We start from the raw sequence: 17114 nt of genomic DNA, 5'->3' as shown, positions 1-17114 counted from the left end.
GGCGGAAGTTCCTGTTGGGGGTGCTCCACAGCTGCCATGAACCGTGACTGACAGATTGGACAGGTAGAAATTCCAGACAAAATACCAGCTCCTACAGAGCTTTGTGAGCTGGGAAACTGGCCAATCCCTGCCCTTTGGTCTCAGTTTCTCATGGGCAAGGGCGCTATGTCTTACCTCTCCTAGGTGTAAGGACGATAAATGATTAAAAAACCAGAGTCGAATGACATGCCATCCGTGAGATCCAACAATGGGACATTTAGCAAAGGGCTCTGCCACCACTGTGAGAACTTCTTAGAAGGTCTACTGTGTTGCCTTCTTAGAAGCTTGCCTAGAAGAGACCAAAAAAAATCCAGCGTGAAGCGCATTCTTTAAACCAGGTGCTCAACTGGACTCCTCCTCAGCCAGCAGTACCTATAATCTTTTTTTTTTTTAAGATTTTATGTATTTATTTGATATTTATTTATTTATTTATTTATTTATTTATTTATTATTAGAGCGAGAACATGAGTGGGGAGAGGGGCAGAGGGAGAGGGAAAAGCAGACTCTCCTCTGAGCAGGGAGCCCGAGGAGGACACAGGACTCGATCCCAGGACCCTGGGATCATGACCTGAGCTGAAGGCAGACGCTTAACCCACTGAGCCACCCACATGCCCCCAGAAGTACACTTAATCTTCATGACCCTTTGAGATAAACGAGTAGGTTGTATAACTTCCTTCAGATGACAGGGAACAGAGAAGCCACATTTCCCGGGCTGCATCCACAGCCAGGAGACCCTGTCAGGTGAAGAAAAGGTCTAAAGGAGAACCAGAACTCACTGATCCAACCTGAGCCCTTTCACTTTTTCAAATCACACACTGTAGGGATGGCTGGGTGGCTCAGTTGGTTAAGTGTCTGCCTTCAGCTCAGGTCACCATCCCGCATTCTGCTCAGTGGGGAGCCTGCTTCTCCCTCAGCTTGTGCTCTCTCTCTCTCTCAAATAAATAAATAAATAAAATCTTAAAAAAAAGTAAAACACACTGTAATTGCATAATTAGGTAATATGTGGCTGAATTATTCTTGTAAAATCATTATGGGTGAAGCTAAATTCCTCTTTGATCCTCTTCCTCTGCAAATATCTTATTCCTTCAGGACAGATCCACTGCTTTCAGTTGGTGAATATCCTTTGGTACCTGGCTGTACGCATGCACATCCAGATACCCGTACCCTTGGAAAACATACAATGTGGTTTTATGTACGTGTATATGTGCTTTGTGCATATGGTCTTTAAACAGAAATGGGATCCCAGCATATACATCACTCTGAAACTTTCCTTTTGCACAGAACAACACATCCTAGAGATCTGTTATTGCCTGTGCATATAAATCTACTTTACTGGCTCTAGCTGTTGCCAGGCCTTCCAAACTATGGGTGCCCCCTGTCCATTCAGGCAATCCCTTATTGGTGGACACTTGAATTGTATCCATGGTTTTGCTAAAACAAAAATGGTATAGTGCACACATCCCCACGCATGCCTCCTGAGCATATGTATGTTTCTCTAAGGTAGATACTACAAAGTGAAATCGCTGTGGCATGGGGTATGCCTATTTTTATTTTTAATAGATAGGACCAAATTGTCTCAAAAATAAATGTATTGATTTACACCAGTGGTGTATGAGAGAATGTATCTCCTTGTCTTTGCCAACAGTGTTATTATTGATTTAAAAAGTTTTGCTGGTCTACCAGCAGAGAAAGTGGATCTTGTTTTACTTAAATTTATATTTTCCTGATTTCTGGTCTGGTTGGCCATTATTTCATGTTTGTTGGCCACCTATTCCCTTATTTATGATATCCTCATGTATTTTTTCAGTCAGAAGTTTCAGATTTTGATGTGGTCACATTTATTGAGCTCTTGTTTTATGAATTTTGCTTTTTAATGTCCTTTTTAGGAATGCTTCCCCTAGGTTATAAATATCTTTTTGTATATTTTCTCCTATTTCTGGATCAGAGCACTGCCTGAATCTACGCGTCTTCCACTGGGGCTGGTAGATGAGGCAGGATGCTGAGCTGCTGTCCAGGAAGCAACAGTGTGTGCTTTCAATAGGATCCAGCTGCAGGGCAGGACTTAAGAATGGGCTTCTTAGGCTGCCTAAGGGGACTGGCTTATGTGACAGCAAGAAGCTTTTCTGGGGGACATCATAAAGCAAAGAGAAACTTTCCAACTATCCAGAAAAGGTATGCAATGGCTTTCTCTGGAGATGACCATAACCCAAGACAGATACGCACTTTGTTTAGGACACTTAGGGTAACTCCACCTGGAGAGGTTCAAACAATCTGCTCCAAGATTGAGGGTCTTCCCATAGACAGCATTGTCTAATGGAAATACAATGTGAGCTACATAAGTATTTTTAAATTTCTGGTAGCTACATGAAAGAATCAGTAAAAAGAAACAAGAAAACTAATTTTAAGGATTTAATCTAATATTTCCAAAACAGTGTCATTTTAATATGGAGTCAATATAGCATATTATTGGCGGCACCTGGGTGGCTCAGTCGTTAAGCGTCTGCCTTCGGCTCAGGTCATGATCTCAGGTTCCTGGGATCGAGCCCCGCATCGGGCTCCCTGCTCGGCGGGAAGCCTGCTTCTCCCTCTCCCACTCCCCCTGCTTGTGTTCCCTCTCTCTCTGTCTCTCTCTCTCTGTCAAATAAATAAAATATTTTTAAAAAAGTAAAAAATATAGCATATTATTAATGAGGTATTAAAAATCTTTTTGTACTGAGTCCTTGACATCTAATGTGTATGTTACACTCACAGCACATCTCAGTTCAGATAACCACATTTCCAGGGCTCGACAGCCACCTATGTCCAGTGGCTACCGTGCTGGAAAGCGCAACCCTGAGGATTAAGAGCAGAATGTCCAAGATGTGCTGGGAGGCATCTTCTCTGTGAGTATGAAAGTGTTTAGGTGACCACAGTCTGAATGTTAAGTTCACTCTTCACCCTCCCCTGCAGCCCAGTCTTCTTCCTGCCAAAAGTGTATCATAAATTCAATTATTCCCACCTACTGATGTGGATTAATCATCCCAAAGCACAGTTTTGCTTGGATTATTTCCTGGAGAGGATGTTGTTGACTTTTAGGAGGAGGTGATCATTCAGCTGAAACTTGGAGGGTAGGTAGGAATTAGCCAGGGGGTCAGAGAGGACGGTATGAACAAGGGGGTCGCTGGAATGGACAGGCTGGGGGAAGAGCAGACATCAGACCCCAAGTCTCTGCTGAGCTTAATGGGGGTCATCCAACATTTGTCCGTAGGGGGTATGGGAGAAAGGCAAGACCAGAGACAAGGAAACTAGTGAAGAAAGTGCAGGTTCCAGATAAGAATTACGGAGGGTCTGATCTAAGGCAATTATTCATTCATTCATCCATTCCACAAACATTTGCCAAGTGTCTATTGCGTGCAGAAAAAAGCAGAGAAAATCCGTGACCTCATAGAACTTCAATATCTTGTAGGAAAGGAGGTAAATGGTGAGCGATGGAGAGTGTTCCTCAGTTTCAGATCTCGCGTGGTGAATGTGGGGCCATTAATTCTCTGAGACAGAGGATCAGGAGGCAGAGCAGGCTCGGGAAGAAAGGTTCGGGTTTGGCTTATCTTTTTTGACAGATGTTTGGGGTGTTTGGGGGACACCTAAGTGGAGCTGTGTGGCAAGCAGCCGCACAGACATATTTGGAGATCAGGAGATCTGGAAGGTGTTGACTTGCTAGAATGCAGGATTCATTCATTTGTTCATCCATGTATTTGACAGCTACTGAGAAAACCTAGAATGTGCCACGCACTGTACTAAATGCAGAGGATTCAAAAGTGAGCAAAACAGGTATGATCCCTACCTTTGTAGAGCTTCAAATCCAGTAGTGATAGCGGCTGATAACAAAGCTCAAGCCATCACGTGTGAGGGGGGGAGGAGGTAGGGATCTAAACATGTGAGGGAGGAATTGGGGTAGTGGGCTAGGCCAGACTATCAGAGACCTTCAATACCACGCTAGGGAGACAGAAATCCGCCTCGATCTGTTACCAAGCCCTGCCTCCCCAACAGTGCTCACTTTTGTCCGGTCCTCTCACTGCCCCTTCGCTCAGAGCAGGCCACCGCCTCCTTCTTGAAGGGAGATGACAGGTTCTCTAAAGGACCTCCTTGTCTCTCATCTCCCCTGCCCCCACCACCACCTCCAATGCAAACAGAGTGATTTTTCAAAATGAAAAGATGATGTTACATTCTGTGGTAGGCAGAAGGCTAAGATGGCCCCATGATCTCCATCCTTCTGGTGTTACTCTTTGTTTCTGATGTTACGTTATGTTGCGCAGCACAAGGAATTCTGCAGATACAGTTAAGGCTACTAATCAGTCGACCTTAAAACGGGGAAATTATCCAGGTGAATCCACCTAATGAAGTGAGCCCTTTAAAGGCAGGGAGTTTCTCCAGTGAGGAAAGGGCAAGTCACAGATACTCAAAGCCAGGGAGGTTTCGAAGGATTCGACATGCTGTTGCTGGCTTGAAGATGAAGGGGGTCATGCAGAAAGGACCTAAGAAAGGCTTCCAGGAGTGGAAAGCGAGCTCCAGCAGCCAGCCAGCAAGGAAACAGGGACCTCCCTCCTCCAACTGCAAGGAACTGGATTCTACCAACAACCTGAGCGAGCGTGCAAATGGGTTCCCTCCTAGAGCCTCCACATGAGAACGCAAGCCAGGCAACAGCCTGCCTATAGCCTTGGGAGACCCTGAGCTGCGAAGCCAGCCGTGCCATACTGGACTTCTGATTTCCAGAACTACGAACTCATAGGCGTGTGTTATTTCAAGCCACTAAATTTACGGTGATTTGTTCCACAGCACTGGAAAACTAATACACCCCGTGGTTTCTAACCCTCCAACAAAACTTCCTTCATGGACTTGCCAGGTCTCAGCATCTAATCCTTATAAGAGTCCTACTAGGTGGGTATTTTATTATCACCATTTCACAGGTGAAGAAACTGAAGCTCAGAAAGGCAAAATACTTTTCCTAAGGTTACCAAGCTAGTGACAGGGCAAAGATTTTCACTCAGATAGTCTGAACTCAGAATCCACATTCTATGGCTTCTCATGGCCCTTAGGGTAGGTTCAAATCCCCATGCGAGGTATTAGAGACCCTTCCTGATCCAGCTCCTGTTCACTCATCCAAGCTTGTTCTTCCACCCTCCTCTCACTTCAGCTTTCTGTAGCTCGAGTAACTGCCATGCTCTCAATTTCCTGTCTTTCCACATCCTGCTCCTTCTGCCTGGGATGCTGCTTGCCTCTTCCCTCTGTTTTTCCTTTGGCTGACCCAAATGGTGATTTTGACCTTGCCTAAGATGCCACCTCGCCGGGGGAGACTTCCTTGGCTTCCTCAGGCTGGGTAGATACTACTCCAGCATTCCGCTAGCACCTCATACTTCCCTTATCAGAGCCCAGGAGACCCTGTGTTGGTCACGTTTACTCAGCTGGGCTCTTCCCTAGATTGTGAACTCCTTGGGGGCCAAGACTGTGGTATGTTCATCACCAAATCCCTAGCACTGTGTCTGGAGCCAGTGGGTACTCAGTATTTACCGAGTGCATGAGTGAATGAATAAAAGCACTTTATTCAGGAGGCAATGGCAGCCATCCAAGGTCTTGCAGTAAGGGAGTGACCTTATCAGACCTGTGCTTACAAGGACAGGCTGAGGGCAAGTCTGGCAACAAAAAGACGATCATCACCAACATGTGAGGATGAGAAAAGTTCATTTACACCATGGTCTTGGATTTCTGGGGCTGTGAAACTTGTTTCTTTTCTCTTCTTGACCACATCTGGATACTGGATATGCCAGAAACTGTCACTGTCCTGAAGGTGGGAGGCTCTCCTAAAGAGCTCGTGACTGGGGTTTAGGCCCCGAAATCTTGCTAGAATTAGGCGCCTCCGGCCAAGAAGGCTGTGCGAAGCCAAGGCTATGTGGGGAGCCACCGACATTGACCATGCATGCGGGGAACCTGGAGCGGTCTCTGAAGATCCCACTCACGCCTAGACCTCTCCATCTCTACACTTGCTCGAGGAGCTCACGGCCCGTCTACTTCTCCTTAAATGTGTAAATACTGCTTCCTGATGAGGAGGGCTGGAAGGCCTTCCGCGTTCCAGGCATGGGGCGCTTACAGCTCCCAGCTGGAGGTCACGCGATGCGGTCGGAGCGTCTCTGTTAGAGACGCCGCGCATCTTGGTTTCCTCGTCTGCGCAAAAGACACTCCCCAGACGGCGCGGCCTTGAAGGACCGGGGGGGGGGGGGGGGGCCGCGAAAGGTGATAAAGTCAAGGTGCGTACAGCTAGCTCTACACGCAAGGAGGGAAGCCAGTGGGCCGAGGGAGACGCAGCGCTGATCCCCGCCTAGGCACGGGCTCCAGCCCTTGAGCAGAAGGGTCTCCGAGTCCTCCCTCGTGCCGACGCGAAACCGTGCGGCGCGTCCGCGGAAGGGGCCGAGATTCCCGCCGCGGGCAGCGAGAGAGAGGGCTTGGACTGGGCGCTCGGGGAGCGGCGAGGCTGCGAGGGGCGGCTCTGGGCGCTGCGCCTCCCGCGCTCCGGCCGTAGTTCTGGGCGCTGGGGGCGGGCGGGGGAGGAGCCACGTGGGGAGGAGCAAAGCCTGGAGGCCCCGGGAACCTTGGGCAAAAGCCAGAGAGGCGAGAGCCGGATCCCGGGCGCACGGCCCCGGGAGAGCGCGCCGTCCGGGCCGAGCGCCGCGGCCGGTTCCGTGCGCAACCGGGCAGAAGGGCCAGTGCTGACGGGGAGAGGCTCCCAGGCTCCTAAACCGTCGCAGAGCTGCTGGGCTGCCCGCCGCCCCCGCCGCCCCGCCGGGGCCCAGCCCGACCCGCCACCTGCGTCCTGGTTGCGCCATGGATCCTTCGGAGAAGAAGATCTCGGTGTGGATCTGCCAGGAGGAGAAGCTGGTGTCTGGCCTCTCTCGCCGCACCACCTGCTCGGACGTGGTGCGGGTGCTGTTGGAGGACGGCTGCCGGCGGCGACGGAGGCAGCGGCGGGGCCGGCGGCGGGGGGCGGCCGGCGACTCGCCAGGCCGGGAGGAGCTGCGGGAACTCCTGGACGAGGACGACGAGGACGACGACGAGGCGCTGCCGCAAGGCATGCTGTGCGGTCCCCCGCAGTGCTATTGCATCGTGGAGAAGTGGCGGGGCTTTGAGCGCATCCTGCCGAACAAGACGCGCATCTTGCGCCTCTGGGCCGCCTGGGGCGACGAGCAAGAGAATGTGCGCTTCGTGCTGGTGCGCAGCGAGGCGTCACTACCCAACGCGGGCCCCCGCAGCGCCGAGGCGCGCGTGGTACTCAGTCGCGAGCGCCCCTGCTCGGCCCGGGGGGTCCCGGCGCGGCCCAGCCTGGCTCTGACCCAGGAGAAGCAGCGGCGAGTGGTGCGCAAGGCCTTCCGCAAGCTGGCCAAGCTCAACCGGCGGCGCCAGCAGCAGCCGTCGTCGCCCTGTTCGTCCGCTTCGTCGTCCACCGCCTCGTCGTGCTCGTCTTCGCCGCGGGCCACGGAGAGCGCAGCGGTGGAGCGCATGGAGACGCTGGTGCATTTGGTGCTCTCACAGGACCACACCATCCGTCAGCAGGTGCAGCGGCTCCGGGAGCTGGATCGCGAGATCGATCGCTATGAGGCCAAGGTGCACCTGGACCGCGTGCGGCGACACGGAGTCAACTACGTGCAGGACACTTATTTGGTGGGCGCCGGCTTCGAGGTCGACGGGCCCAGCCCGGGAGAGGAGCCGGAGGCGGCTGCGGCTCCCCTGGACGGCGAGGCGCAGGCGGCCGCGCTGGAGGAGCTGGCCCGGCGGTGCGACGACCTGCTGCGCCTGCAGGAGCAGCGAGCCCAGCAGGAGGAGTTGCTCGAGCGCCTCTCAGCCGAGATTCAGGAGGAGCTGAACCAGAGGTGGATGCGGAGGCGCCAGGAGGAGCTCGCGGCGCGGGAGGAGCCCCTGGAGCCTGACGGCGGCCTCGACGGCGAGCTGCTGCTGGAGCAGGAGCGGGTCAGGACGCAGCTCAGCACCAGCCTGTACATCGGGCTCCGGCTCAACACGGACCTGGAGGCCGTCAAGTCGGACTTGGATTACAGCCAGCAGCAGTGGGACAGCAAGGAGTGCGAGCTGCAGGGCCTTCTCCAGACTTTGCACACGTTGGAGCTGACGGTAGCGCCCGATGGGACTCTGGGCTCTGGCGGACCCTCCCGGGAACCCCGGCCCCAGGGCTGCGCCGAGGTGTGGGTGGATCAGGCCCGCGGATTGGCCAAGAGCTGTCCTGGCAACGACGAGGACTCGGATACCGGGCTGAGCTCTATGCACAGCCAGGACTCGGACTCAGTGCCTGTGTGCGAATCTCTTGTGTAAGAGGAGCAGGGGGGGAGAGGGGGACGACCCTTCTCCCTTCCTCGCAGAAAGCACTGGCATGGCCGGCTCAGGGACTTGAAACCAGGCTGGGGGTGGGCCGGGGCGCCCGGGGGGGTGGCAGCCCTCCCGGGGGGGGGGGGGGGGGGGGGGGGGGGGGGGGCTGGGGACACCTGTCCTGCGAGGGCGCTCCTCTGGTTCCCCAGTGAGTATAGAGGGGTGCGGGACAGGGAGGCCAGGTCTCCATTCCAAGCTCTTTCTGGGGAAGGAAGGAGGGAGGTGGTGAGAACCACCTGTACTGGAAAACAAAAGCCCCAGGGAAACTGATGTGGTCCGAACCCATTTTCAAAAAAAAAAAAAGAAAAGAAAAAAAGTATTATGAAGATTTCAGCAATCTTCTGTATGGGAAAGACTGATGGCAGCTAGAACTTTAGTTTGCGGCGTAAAGTGCTTTTAAAAGAAACTCTTGGATGAAAAGGAAATTCCTTGAATGTTAATTGTGACTGTGAACGTGTTAAAACTAGCCAAAGAGGAGTGCTGGTGTTGGTCTCAGCCTTACTTACATCTCTGATAAAACCCGCAGGCACCCAAATCCTGGCTCTTTACCTTCCTGCAGACTGGGGAATTACCCCTCTGCTAAACTGCTCATCTTTCATTTTCTTTCAAAGGCTGAGCTGTATGGAAGTCTAACCCTGCATTTCCTCCTTGCAAATACAGTATGTGTTAAAATAGAATCCTTTCCCTAAAATAACCTTTTATTATTACAAAAGTCAAACATAACACTTTTGAGATAGAGAAGCCTGGCAGACATAATCCCTGGTTACTGTTTAATCGAGACCCTTTGGGATTTGCCCCTGCAAAGGGACCTCTGCTGTCCTTTCTTTTCATTCATGTTGTCGCTTCATCCACTGAATCACTGTTACTCCAAGAAAAATAAAAGGGAAGTTGCAGAATTCAAGTGAAGTGCAACTAAAGTTGCTATCTAATGAGCACTCTGGTTGAAACGGAGACTTGAAAGCCAAGATCTTTGTTAGTGTTCAGCTTTTGAACTAAGCTATATGATTAAAACCAACCATGACCTCAAGGTATTTTTACCCCAACCCAAGTCTAACTTCAGTAGCTTTGGTCAGAGATTAATTAGTTACTTGTCCAAGCCTAAATTGAGAGTGCAAATATCAACGTTTACTAGATAAGGCCCCCAAAAGAAAACGTAAAATAAAACAATCTAATAGTACACCTTGGGTGAACAATTTGATTAACCAGGGCATGTAGCCACAGATAAATGCATAGAAAAGTGAGCTTAAAGGTGACTTGAATTATTCTTGTCTGGCTCATGCCTTTGCACACACCCAGAGATACGAGTGCAACCCCTCTCTCTTAATAGCTGGTGATGGAGCCCTGGTGGGGACCCAGTGTAATTGTTCCAGTTATTTCAATGAAAAGTTATCAGTTGTAGCTAGTTGTTGCCCCGTGGAAGGAGCCTGTTGGCCCTGTTCCCTCTGGAGCTCAGGACTTCTGAGGAATGTGGGATCTAATCTGTCCTGAGGAGGTATTAACAATGGGGTGTGTGTGTGGTACCAGCCTGCTGCAGAAGCCTGGTATCAGCTTAACCATGGAGGGGCTGGCTCCAGTTTCAACACCACATGTGAAGATAACATAAAAGGTCTTGCTTTATCAAGAAATTTCTTTCCTTCGAGAGATTCTCTGTCTGCTTGTTGCTAACGGGGACCTGCCCACCTGACCCCCTCAAACCATTTGAGCTATGTCCTTTTTGGAGACAACCCTCCTCTCCCCCCCGCCATGCTATTAAAGCACACGTGGATATTTCAGATTTTCAAGTAAAATGGGAATGAAATGGCCGTTTTCTTAATTGATGTTTTCAAAAGACATTAGCTGGCATAATTATGGTTTTTTAGTTTCGTCGGATGCAGAAAACATCTATGCATTTGGTCTTGAGCATGATTAAAATGAGGAGGGGACCGAAAGAAAGCCACTGTCCCTAGATGATCATTTGATCTGGTAAACACAAAGCCTAATGATAGCTTTCCTTTTGAGGCAGAGGTAAAATCCTCATTAGAGTGTGACAGACGATACTTGTCTGAATGGTTTATGCTGGCAAAGGGCTGACCTGGTGGTTTTAAAATTATTGTGCTTTTTTTTTTTTTTTTTGGTCCCCCAGAGTGGTAGGGGAGGTGGTTCTTAGATGTTTATTAACTCAAAAGAGAACACAGAAGTTGGCAGAACAGGACAGCCTGGCAGAAAGGGGCTGTTTCCCTTTTCACTATTATTATTTTAAACTCTGACAGGCTGCTGACATCAGCAAATATGCCTGAAGCCTGTAAAGCAAATTAAGCCACATCACAGGGAGAAGGGCTGTGGGATTCTCTGGTGCCCTCTTTCCAGAACCTTCCTGTCCTGTCTACCTGAAGATGCTTCTCCAGTCAACTCTTCAGGCAATGTGGAAGCTCTGTTTATAACAAATGGCAGCCCAGTCTGCCCATTTCTCCTTTCATCCAAATCAATTATGTCCCCAAAAGGCACTCTCTGTGTGGGTAGGAGAAAGGAGAAGGGCGGGGGGGCGGGGTGAAGGGGTGCCAAAATAGAAAGGAGACAATAGCTCCTTTTACTAAGAGCTTTCGCAAGCCTGAGAGAGGCGGAATATGGATATAAAAAGGACCAACACAACACCTGTGCCTAGAAAGTGCCTAATAGATTCTAGATGTTGAAAAAACATCATTTCACTTAAAAAATAATCATCCTGGCACTAAGAATGAGAATGAATACATCGAGGTGAAAGCCTCAGCACTAAGGATGTCAGAGCCCCTGGGAGAAGTGACCCCTCTCCTGGTGTCTGAGCAGAACAGAAATCCTGGGGAGGAACCGGCAAGCTCGCGGAGGACAAGACGAGGCCCCATCCTTGTTGGAAACTGATAGAATGTATCATGGCTTTGATCTTAAGTATCTCTTTCTCAGCCATCTCCCAAACCTGAAAGATTTCATCTGGTATCTTTGTGTGTTTGCTTATAAAACGTGATGATGATAATTTGCTAATTAGACAAGTTATATACTATGGTCCTTAGGATGAACCTGAAAATAGCAACAGTAAAAAGAAAGAAAAGTCACTCAAGATCCTTATCACTGCTAAAATTTGACATATTTTCCTTCCTGAACTTTTGAATTGTGAAGGTTTCATATTTTGTTTCTTTTTTAAGAAAATAATTTAAATGAGATTGTATAGATGCTTTTATGCTCAGGTTTTGACCTTGTAAAGGCTCCACCCGTCTGTTGGATGCTGCATTGTGCCTGTAACTCTTCTCATGTAAGTAGGTTGTCCCTGATAATTTTTTACTGTTATAACATAACGCTGTAATAGGCTTCTTTGGGCATGTGTACATTTTCCCCAGTAAAATGGAAAGAGACTTCCCAGGTCAAAGAGTACAAACATTTAAGGACTTGATACTTAATTGCCAAATTGCTTTTCGAAAGATTTGTTCTAGTAACAACATGCTATGGGTGATGGGGCCTATTTCCCCACACCTTGGCTTTCATTAGATACTACATTTTGTTAAGAAAACATTTTAACCAGAATTAATTAATTAGTACTTTGTGGCTCTTGGAATGCAGGGCTGGCAACCACTGGCTTAAAATAACCTTACAACAGAAATGTGGATTGTCTGACCAGAAGTGTTAAGAGGATGTGGTGCTTTCTCTCCTTCCTGTTTTCCTTGTCTTCCCAGAGCACCTGCTTTGTAATAGCGATCTTGTCTCCTATCAGAGCTTGCCAACAATCTGAGCAGGAGGGGCAGAAACTCCACATGAGCAAGAGCAGGAGAATTAACACGTAAGAGAAACAGATTTATAAAAAGTAAATGTTCTTTAACTTTTTTTCATCTTTAGTCCATGAGAAAAGGTTATTCTTAGAAGATGATGTTATAACATGTATTTGATTTTGTGCTTCTCCCTACCCACTCCTATTAAAAATTAAATCAAAATAAATACATTAGCCCACTATTAACAGCCTCTAAAGAACAGTTTTGACTTTTCCAGGAATTTCTTTCTACCTGTGAAATAACACCTGAGCTCATCTTTAAATTCTTGGAAAGGGAAAATTTGTAAAATTTCCTGTGTGGAAATGTTTGTGAAATGGATTGTCCTAAACAGAAAGAAAGGAGGACGAGGAGAAACTATTTTTTGCTGAGTACTTTCCAAATGCCAGATCCTTGTGCTGAGTATCGTCACATGCATTTCCTCTGCATTCATCTTGTGAGATAGAACTCTCTAACCTCCAATTTTTAAAAAATACTTTATTTATTTAAGAGAGAGAGAGAGCATGAGCAGTGGGAAGGGGCAGAAGGAGAGGGAGAAGCAGGCTCCCCGCCCAGCGGGTAGCTCGATGTGGGGCTCGATCCCAGGACCCTGGGATCACGACCTGAGCCGAAGGCAGACGCTTAATCTACTGAGCCACCCAGGCACCACCCTAACCTCCAATTTTTACAGATAAAGACACTAAGGCCATCTAGCTGGTAAGTAGCAGAAGCAGGACTTTAACCCTAGCCTGACTCTAAATCCTGTGCCCATTTTGCTCCATACACCAGGCACGTCATACCCATGAAGGGGTCAGCGTGTCAGGAGAAGAGATTCCTCACATGTTCTAGAGTGTTGGCACTGGAAGGGCCTCAGAGATGATCAAGTCTTGTCCAAGTATTTCCACCAGGAAGGTGGAGTGACTCTCAAAATCATGGAGCTAGTAAACATCTATTAGGTGGGGATTTAGGAAAAGATATAGGAGGAGAAATTCCTGTGTAAATATCTGGGCGTCTATCTGTCAGAGATGAAGTCCTTGCCATGGAAAAAAAAATTTCTCCCCGCAAATTAACGCCCTATGTATCAGCATGGAATTTTTAACTGAATGCCCTATGGGCACAGGTGGATAGTCAGCAATGGAGACTCCTCGGCCATCAGCTGTGTGCTGTTCACAGTCACATCTGGAAGGTGGTAGCAACCATGGCTGTGCTGAAACTGCCCCCCCAACCCCCAGCATTTTTAACCACACCTCATTTCCGGTTGAGACCGGGCACATGAAGAAAAGGGGGGTGGTAGTGTCAAGGGAGGGAATGTTGGGCCTTCTGAGGACTTCTGTGCCTGTGGAGTTAGGCATGCACACTTGATTTGGGGCATCTGTGGCCACACTCACGTCCCTGAACACGTGTAGCCCAACCATGGATGGCTTTGAAGGACCGCTGCCCCAGCCTCTGCCCCTCTCCTCCATTCCCTTGACAATTTTTTTCTGTCTCAGACACCTCCAGGAGTCCCCATAGCTTTCAGGATAAAATCCACATTTCTTAGCAGAATTTATCAGATTGTTGGTTATCCAGCTCAAGACCACTCTCCAAGTCTCACCCTCCCCTGCCTTCAAACCACAGAAGTAAATGGATCCTGTCTCTTCATTCAGGTCACACCGCCACCCTCTGGTTGTGCAAGGGCCCGTTTCTTCTTGTTTTACTTCATGTTTCCCTTCGTCCGGCATTCCCACCCCCATTTCACTTCTTCCTCCCACCATCAGCTATTATTCTAGTGTATTTAATCCACGACCTTCCAAACCACCTTACATATTCAGGGCTGTCATGTTGCACACCTCCAGGGGGCACCATTCATGGTGTGGTCTGCAGTTGTGCTCCAGAGGGTACCATTCACATGGGAAACTATGTGAATGGTAACCCTGAAGTTGAGCAATGTGCTAGCTCATGTGTGTATATGTATCCTTGAAAAGTAGAATGAGGGGCACCTGGGTGGCTCAGTTGGTTAAGCATCTGTCTTCAGCTCAGGTCATGATCCCAGGGTCCTGGGCCCGCATTGGGCTCCCTGCTGAGTGGGGAGTCTGCTTCCCCCTCTGCCCCCTCCACCTGCCGCCTGCTCACGTGCACACACACTCACTCAAATAAATAAAATCTTTTAAAGAAAAGTAGAATGAAATGATTGTGTGCTTATATCTAATATACATGGCCTTTATTGGACTATAAATCTCACTATATTTCCTTTTTTTTCATGACATAATGTTTGTGGGAGCACGCCACATTGTAATGTGTAAATCTGGCTCATTATTTTCTGACCTGCATGGTATTCCATCACTAATGTCTACATTTCTTTGGTGAGGGAAACCTAGGTTATTACCAATTCCTTGCTTTCTCAAACAGTGTTACAAGGAACACAGGCAGAAACCAGTGGTGCTATGTGAGACTTTGAGGTTTAAAATCCAGAATTTTGAGTACTGCACTGCTGATCACTCTCCCAAATGGCTTCACCAGGTTAGGCTCTTACTGGCTGTGAAGATTCCCCATTTTCCCCACAGCCTCTCCAGCATTTGATATTATCCAGCTTCCTACTTTTTACAAATTGGCTTTATTTGCATTTCTTTGCATTCTAGTGAAATTGACGTTCATATGCTTATTATCCTTTGGGTTCCCCTTCTGTTTATTGCCTGTTGTTACCAGCCATTTTTCCTGAGGGTCTCCCTTTTCAGGCAGATTTGCAGGAATTCCTACATGTCCTGAACATTAGTATCTTGTTAACTATAGAGGAAGTATAAATATCTTATCCTAATTTGACTCCATCTTAACTGTGTCTATGGTGGCTATTGTTGAAAATTGTCTAATTATAATATAGTTAAATGTAGCACTCCCACATCCCCCTATGGTTTGTGGTTTAAGGTTCTTATTTAAGAAATAAAGTCACAAAGATAGGCTTCTGTATTTTCTTCTTTTAGCCTCATACTTTTTCTTTCTTTCTTTCTCTCATACTTTTTCCTCCCCTCCCTTCTTCCTCCTCCTTCTCTCATTTCTTCATCATCAATTAACTAGAGTACTTCTATAGAAAGACTCTTCCCGGGCGCCTGGGTGGCTCAGTTGGTTAAGCGACTGCCTTCGGCTCAGGTCATGATCCTGGAGTCCCTGGATCGAGTCCCGCATCGGGCTCCCTGCTCGGCGGGGAGTCTGCTTCTCCCTCTCCCACTCCCCCTGCTTATGTTCCCTCTCTCGCTGTGTCTTTCTCTGTCAAATAAATAAATAAAATCTTAAAAAAAAAAAAAGAAAGACTCTTCCCTTTATCAAGTGTCACTCCGAAGGACAGTTTAAATCCTGATAATCCTGAAATATAAAATAAAAGCAACGTTCTTACCTAGTGTCCAAAATAATGTGGTTGATCTCTAGCATTCTCCAAGGTGACTAGTAGGTTTTTTCTTCTTTGTTCATCTTTTGGGGGATCATTATGAAATTTCAAATTTAAAATATTTAATGTGTTTCAAACCATTGTAATTATTGTCCCATCTTTGGCCAGTGGGAGCTTCTTCAGGTTGGCTCCTGGATCCTTTTCCTGGATATTTTTCATAGTCTTTGAGAGCTTCCTTTGCTTTCTAGTGTGTCAAGATGTTCCAGGCTTGGGACGCCTGGGTGGCTCAGTCGGTTGAGCATCTGCCTTCGGCTCAGGTCATGATCCCAGGGTCCTGGGATCGAGTCCCGCATTGGGCTCCCTGCTCCGCGGGGAGCCTGCTTCTCCCTCTGCCTCTGTCTCTCGTGAATAAATAAATAAAATCTTTAAAAAAAAAAAAAGTATGTTCCAGGCTCATACTGTACCTTCACTGTCCCAGACCTGAAATCAGCCATCACTACACAGAGACTTGATGTTTTTTCAATGGCAAGTGATATTTAGAAACCACAGTCTGGTAGTAGGGATGCTCATTGCCACTGGGTTGGTTTTCTAGTAGAAATAAAAGAGTAGATACATTGTTTTTTGTTTCCTTTCAATTTTTTTATTATGGTAAAATATAGATAACATAAAATCTACCATTTAACACTTGTTAAGTATACAATTCATTGGCATGAAGTACATTCACAATGTTGTACAGCCATCACTGCTGTTTCCAGAACCTTTTTGATCATCCCAAACAGAAACTCTGTATCCATTAGAGAATAACTCCCTATTCTCTCCTCCCCCCAGCTCCTCGCAACTTCTATTATCTTCTTTGGAGAAATGTCTTTTCAAGCCCTTTGCCCACTTTGATTGAATTTTGTTGTTGTTCTTATTCTTGTTGTTGAGTTCTTTATATAATCTGAATATTAATTCCTTAACAGATATATGATTTGCAAATATTGTCTCCCATTCCATTGATTGCCTTTGTTCATAGTGTCTATGAGGCACATAAGTTTTTAAAATTTTCCTGAAGTCCAGCCTATCTATTTTTTTCTTTTGCTGCCTGTGCTTTGGGTTTGTATCTGAGAAATCCTTATAAATCCAAGGTCATGAAGCGTTTCTTCTGTTTTCTTTTAAGAATTTTATAGTTTGACCTCTTATATTTAAGTCCTTGATAGTTTTTTGCTAGTATATTCTTGTTGTTTTCATTGATGAGTGAGTTTTTGGAGGTCATTGGTCCTTACCCTGCAATTTCCACTATGTCACTTATCAGGATTACCTACCCTTTTCCTTCTTTCATTGGATGGATAGAATTTTCTTTGGCTGGTTTGAAAATTGTACATTTAATTTTGCTCTTCTGTTTCTCCAAACTTACTAGGAGCCATACTTATGCTTCTTTTTCCTGAGCAAGACAAGAACCTTAATACACTACTCTCACTTCTCTGCTCTCTCTCCCTTTTCATTTTGGTGTCATCTACAATTTCAGTTATAGAAAATCTCATTTAGCTAATAATAACCCTTCTCAGTATATTTTGTTGGGATTG

At 47.4% G+C, this 17114-nt stretch overlaps 1 protein-coding gene across 1 annotated transcript; it reads left to right on the top strand.

The window, feature by feature from the left end:
* Window positions 1–6614: 6614 nt before the first annotated feature.
* RASSF10 (Ras association domain family member 10) lies at window positions 6615–8481 on the top strand. The gene has a single exon (XM_021685780.2). It carries the CDS (start codon window positions 6892–6894, stop codon window positions 8386–8388), a length of 1497 nt encoding a protein of 498 aa, XP_021541455.1. The 5' UTR covers window positions 6615–6891; the 3' UTR covers window positions 8389–8481.
* The last annotated feature ends 8633 nt before the right edge of the window (window positions 8482–17114 follow it).

This window comes from Neomonachus schauinslandi, chromosome 11, assembly GCF_002201575.2.
Source record: "Neomonachus schauinslandi chromosome 11, ASM220157v2, whole genome shotgun sequence".
In the NCBI taxonomy this organism is placed as follows: Eukaryota; Metazoa; Chordata; class Mammalia; order Carnivora; family Phocidae; genus Neomonachus; species Neomonachus schauinslandi.
Note: the sequence above shows the minus strand (reverse complement) of the source record. Positions and strands in the feature narration are given on the sequence as shown.

Coding starts and splice junctions, on each gene's coding strand:
- RASSF10 (XM_021685780.2), top strand. CDS start 6,892: ATGGATCCTTCGGAGAAGAAGATCTCGGTGTGGATCTGCCAGGAGGAG.